We start from the raw sequence: 6,000 nt of genomic DNA, 5'->3' as shown, positions 1-6,000 counted from the left end.
GTTGTAAGAACAACCGAGCTACTATTTGACATTTCTTCAATGTCATCTTTGTTGCCAAGATGATAATTAATATTAAATTTTAATGTGAGAGTGCATTCAACATTTTATGGGGTGCTAATATAAAAAGCCTTTATGTTATTTTGGCCATAAAAATAGAATTTTGTTAGGGTTTCAAAAGTCATTTTATAAAAGGTTAAATATGTCACTAAAATTTCCAATAAAAGTGGGTGGGAAAATAGGGTTGAGAGGTGGGTTTATCATCACTCTAAATAAGGTTTGAATCACAAATGGTCTCTAAAATTTACCATCACCATCAAGGTGGTCTCTGAAATTGAAAATCAATCAATGTAGTCCCTGGAAATAGGTGTCGCAAATCAATATAATCCTTCCGTTACAATTCTGTTAAAAATTTCATTAAGTGCTGATGTGGCACATAAATGGGTCCCACAAGATTTACGGGTTTTTATCACAAATGATCCCTAAAATTGACTCACACCATCAAGATGGCCCTTGAAATTGACCTACACCATCAAGATGGTCCCTAAAATTGAAAATCGATGAATGTAGTCCTTAAAAATATGTGTCGTAAATCAATATGATCATTCCGCTACAATTCTGTAAAAAAAATTGTTATATGCTAATGTGGGTTTAATAATTAATTTAAAAAGTTGTTTAAATACATTTTTGCACGATAAAACTTTTTTCTTATAGTAGGACCTACTCCGAAAAGATATCTCTTCCATAAATTCTTAAAGGCACAAAGCTTAACCAATGCCCAATAGGGGATTTAGAAAGAAAAATACATTTATAAGAAATGCATAATAAGATTTTTGGAATGTCAATGACACGTCCCTAAATTTTTACTAAAATTGTAGGATCTGTGTTCTTAGTCCTTGGTGAGGTTCTCCCAAAAATGTTACAATGGAATAGATAGCCTCTAACTTCAAGTTATATTGTAGGTAATGATTTTTCATTTGGAAGGGATTAGAAGAGACTATTGATACACGAAACTTCTCCATTCTAACCATACCATTTTGGAAAAGAATTGCAATGGATAAATTTTCTTCTTAAGTAATCCATCTCCTACCTCTATGTTTGCCACAAAATTTTTCATTTTTCCTTTAACATACCTTGAAAAGTAATGGTTTATCCATTCAAATCCAACCCTTTTTATCAAATGAGACCCACTTGATAATCCTATTACCTTCAAATGATAGTAGTTTTAGCATTGTAAGCTTTCACACGCATGTAATTAGTTGTTAATGCATATTTCTTTTAATAGTAGAAAATGATCTTGCAAGATTAACTCTTTGAAAATAGTCACATGCATAAAGGAATGACAGTGACAAGAAGAAAAACTGATTGCAAATCTTTGAATTTTATTCTATAGCTAGACACACAAGAAAGAAACACTACACATTTACAAGAATACTACCCTAATTACAAATAGTATGCAGTTCCAGAAGTTCAAGTTAGGTGGCCTTGACTTGCATTTCAAAGATGGGCTAGCTGCAATTGGTCAAAATTAATTGCCCATCGTTTGATCAACCTTCAGCCTCACCCTATAAATACCATACCTCCTCCCTCACTTCTTCACAACTCAAAATCTCCCATTACACCATCTTCTTTTTCATAAATTTCTTTTTCTCACTTTCCAAACACTTCGCAGAATCATGGGTGTTTTCACATACGAATTCGAGTTCACTTCCGTCATCCCCCCTGCTAGGTTGTACAATGCCTTTGTTCTTGATGCTGACAACCTCATCCCTAAAATTGCACCACAGGCAGTGAAGAGCACTGAGATCCTTGAAGGAGATGGTGGAGTTGGAACCATTAAGAAGATCAACTTCGGTGAAGGTAGCACATACAGCTATGTGAAGCACAGAATCGATGGGGTTGACAAGGACAACTTTGTGTACCAGTACAGTGTCATTGAGGGAGATGCAATCTCTGAGACAATTGAGAAAATCTCGTATGAGACTAAGTTGGTGGCTTCCGGCAGCGGTTCCGTTATCAAGAGCATCAGCCACTACCATACCAAGGGTGATGTTGAGATCAAGGAAGAGCATGTCAAGGCTGGCAAAGAGAAGGCCTCACATCTCTTCAAGTTGATTGAGAACTACCTCTTGGAGCACCATGATGCCTACAACTAAATTCTTCTGCCCCTAGCTACAATGATTTTCTAAGTATTGATAAAAAAAAACTTTGTGTCCTCTTTGGTATCAGTTAATGAATTGTTCGTGTGGTTTTCATTTTCTTTCTTTTTTTCTTTTTTTTTTACTTCTAAAACACTATTCTGGCTTGTAATTGGAGCTTTGATTGAAGACTCAATATTGTATTTCCTTACATTTATCAATGAATAAAAGGAAAATCATGGATTTGATAATATATTTGAATGTTTCTTTTTAACAATAGGTTTGATGAGTTGGTCTCCTTAAGTGTGGCCATGTCGAAATTCAGGAAGGGTGGCAGCTGTAAGCCTTGAGAGCCGACCCTGTTAGGCATCGAAGATGCCTCCTTAAGGATTCTTCTTTGGAACCACATCACATAAGAGATGACCATTTAACAAACCCAACGTATCTAACATCTAATTAGGGCCCAATTTAAGCATGCATATCCTAAATACGGAATCATATTTCTAAATGAAATGCTCATGTTAAAAAAAAAAAAGACATGCTCATTAAAAGTAATTTATTTCGAATCTGTACCGAAGCCGCGGAGTCGCTGTTTAGAGTGATGTGACCAGCGGGGTCAGAGTCTCCTTTGAAATATTTAACCCGAGGCAGAGCAATGGGTCATCTCCGATCCGCGATCATAGTTGATACTCCGAGTGGAGGTGGCTCAGGCCTGAAAGGTCGAACTTAAGCTACTGGGGATTGCTCAGAGTGGATTGGATCTGTGATTCCGCGTTCGTCACTCCGACCCGAGGGCTACCAACCAGCAGCTCCAATAAATTTTAGGGTGTGATATCCACACACCCCTTTTTATTTTTCTCACACCTTTTTAATTTTTAACCGTCGGATTTGATGAATTGAAGAAGATCAACGGATAAAAACTAACTAAAGGTGTGGGAGAATTAAAAATGAATGTGTGAATAGCACATCCTAAAATTTATGGAGTTGAATTAGTTAGTGGGGACTTGACTTGCATTTCAACGTGGGCCACCTGCGAGCAGCTCCAGCGGGACCAAATCCCCTTGCGAGTAGGCAATCCAATCCATTCATTCCCCCCTCAAAAACCCTCCAGCCCAATCCAGGGATGGGCTCCAGGGGAGCCCAATTCTTCCATCAGGCGATAATCTATTGGCCCAGCGCCTGGCCTACATAACCTAAGACTGATGTCATCGTAACGTTAACCACAACTTAAATTATTAAAAATTCGTTAAAAATAAAAAATTAATTAATAATAAAAAAAAAAAAAATTTACATAAATACATGACCATGTTCTTTTTTTTTTTTTTTTTTTATAACCATGTTCTTTCACTTTATCCTACATTTCAATATTTTCAAATACTTTCAACCAAGCTTTTATTATTATTCGTAAATAAAAATAATATTTTAATATCAATAGCCTGAACTATTCAGTTTAGAGATGCAAATGCACTTGAACAATTACTGTTCACTACAGAAATTACTGTTCACATAAGGGAACTGAGTTGCTTATAACCCATGAGGCATTTTAGAGTGGAAATGCTCTGTCAAACATTGATTGCTCATTGGACAAACAGTTGTTATGAACAATAATTGAGGTTCGTCGACCTTGTGGTAAGCGGCGCATTTTCTTATTCAATATCCAGATGGTCCCTCCCTTCCCCTTGACAAAAATACAAAATTACATGTACATAAATTAATGGTTCCCACGCCAACGAATAGAACCAAGCAGGAACTACCATAAATAAACCTTTTGATCAACCCTCAGCCTCACTCTGAAAATACATAGCTCCTCCCTCACTTCTTCACAGCTCAAAATCTCCCATTGCATCATCTTCCTTTTCATCAAATTTTTTTCTCACTTTCCAAACATTTCGTAGAATCATGGGTGTTTTCACATACGAATCCGAGTCGACCTCCGTCATCCCCCCTGCTAGGTTGTTCAATGCGACTGCTCTTGATGGTGACAAACTCATCGCCAAGCTTGCACCGCAAGCTGTGAAGAGCGTTGAGATCCTTGAAGGAGATGGCGGAGCTGGAACCATTATGAAGATCAGCTTCGGTGAAAGTAGCACATATGGCTACGTGAAAAAAAGAATTGATGCGATTGACAAGGAGAACTTTGTGTACAAGTACAGTATGATTGAGGGAGATGCTATCTCTGAGACAATTGAGAAGATCTCTTATGAGACTATGTTGGTGGCTTCCAGCAACGGTTCGATCATCAAGCGCACCTGCCACTACCACACCAAAGGTGATGTTGAAATCAAGGAAGAGCATCTCAAGGCTGGCAAAGAGAAGGCCTCCCACCTCTTGAAGTTGGTTGAGAACTACCTCTTGGAGCACCAGGATGCCTACAACTAAATTTTCTTCTACCTCTTCACTGATTTTCTATGTGTTGATCAAAACTTTGTGTCCTCTTTAGCATCAATGAATTATGTGGTTTTCATTCCTTTATTTTTAACTTCTGCTTCTGGAATACTATTTAGGCTTGTAATTCGAGATTTTGAGTGACCAGTGAATATTGTATTTCCTTAAATTTACAAATGAATAAAAAGAAAATCATGGAGGTTTGATAATATATTTGTATTTTTTTTGTGCACCTTGGTAATGAATTTAAAGCTTCATTTTATAAGTATATGTGACCCAAACTTACATATGTAATTCATATTAATCACCAACTGATCTTTTTAAGAGCAAATTTCAACTAAAGATTATAATAAACTTATATAATATCCAAGTGGTTAGAGTGTTGAATTTTCATTTGTGTCCCGAGTTCGAAACTCCTCATTTCTTAAATTATTGTAATGTTTTTTAATGATAGGCATTCCCTCAACTTAAATAATAACCCAAACCTGAACTAATCCCTCCCAACCATACCCCACCATCCCAATCCAGACCTGACCCAGTCCTTCCCAAATCTCAAATGAATGGGATTGCGATAGAGTTGCATGATCGCAACCATTTCATTCGAGCTCTACATAAACCTCTCCCGCAAAACGAGCAGTGGTGATCGGTTCCGTTCGAGAATTTCTCAAAAACAAAGCAGTATTATCATAGGCCACATTTGGAAGCGGAGCTTTTTGAACTTTTGATTATTCTCCTGATGGCGGCGATGACTACGCCGCTGCATGAGTCATGGTCGCATGGTGGCTAATTGGTGACTGCGAAAGGCGGGATCTACCGGCGATAGACTAAGGGCCTAGACCAGAGAGTGCAAGGATGAGAAGATAGAGAGGAGTAGGGATGGGCAATGGTTATGCGGGCGGGTAACCGCGGTTAATTTACCCATAACCGTTTATGTTCATACCCGTATAACCATTTACCCGTTGGGTAATTGCCTAAACGGTTATACCCATACTCATAACCGTTTATAAACGGTTAACCATACTCATAACCGCATACCCATTTAACCGTAACCGTTTAATACCCGTTTACCCATTTATTATTTTTAACCCGTTTATCTTCTTTTTTTTTACCATTACCCTTTTTCACCCGTCTACATGTTTTTTAACAACTTGAAAATTAAAAAAAAAATTGTCATAATTTTTTTTTAACAATTAAACACCGTTAAAAAAAAATTCATCATACATTTCCATATTTTAATTTTTTTAAGTCCTTATACCATTCCAATAATTGAAATAATAGTTTACGAACAATATTTTTAATTGTTACCAATGAAGGTAAATATAATATTTGCTAAGTATTATTGGGTTACAAAAATTGTTTAGAAGGCATTTCTGTCAATTTCACGGTTACCCACAATGAATTTAAATTAATTTGGCCAATTCCTTGATGATGAGAATCATCATTCCTGTAGTAGTGTTATTGAGAGAATGACCGATGAATT

At 36.8% G+C, this 6,000-nt stretch overlaps 2 protein-coding genes across 2 annotated transcripts; both read left to right on the top strand.

Annotated features, from left to right (window-relative positions):
- The first annotated feature begins 1,514 nt into the window (after positions 1-1,514).
- LOC114822100 (major strawberry allergen Fra a 1-3) lies at positions 1,515-2,388 on the top strand. Its single transcript, XM_029096176.2, has one exon. It carries the CDS (start codon positions 1,674-1,676, stop codon positions 2,151-2,153), a length of 480 nt encoding a protein of 159 aa, XP_028952009.2. The 5' UTR covers positions 1,515-1,673; the 3' UTR covers positions 2,154-2,388.
- A 1,390-nt stretch (positions 2,389-3,778) lies between these two features.
- LOC114822211 (major allergen Pru av 1) lies at positions 3,779-4,731 on the top strand. The gene has a single exon (XM_029096469.2). The coding sequence runs from the start codon at positions 4,035-4,037 to the stop codon at positions 4,512-4,514; it is 480 nt and encodes a 159-aa protein (XP_028952302.2). The 5' UTR covers positions 3,779-4,034; the 3' UTR covers positions 4,515-4,731.
- The last annotated feature ends 1,269 nt before the right edge of the window (positions 4,732-6,000 follow it).

This window comes from Malus domestica, chromosome 16 (genome assembly GCF_042453785.1).
Source record: "Malus domestica chromosome 16, GDT2T_hap1".
In the NCBI taxonomy this organism is placed as follows: domain Eukaryota; kingdom Viridiplantae; phylum Streptophyta; class Magnoliopsida; order Rosales; family Rosaceae; genus Malus; species Malus domestica.
Note: the sequence above shows the minus strand (reverse complement) of the source record. Positions and strands in the feature narration are given on the sequence as shown.

What these genes read in the sequence shown, in the direction of transcription:
- LOC114822100 (XM_029096176.2), top strand. Translation starts at nt 1,674, where the DNA reads ATGGGTGTTTTCACATACGAATTCGAGTTCACTTCCGTCATCCCCCCT.
- LOC114822211 (XM_029096469.2), top strand. Translation starts at nt 4,035, where the DNA reads ATGGGTGTTTTCACATACGAATCCGAGTCGACCTCCGTCATCCCCCCT.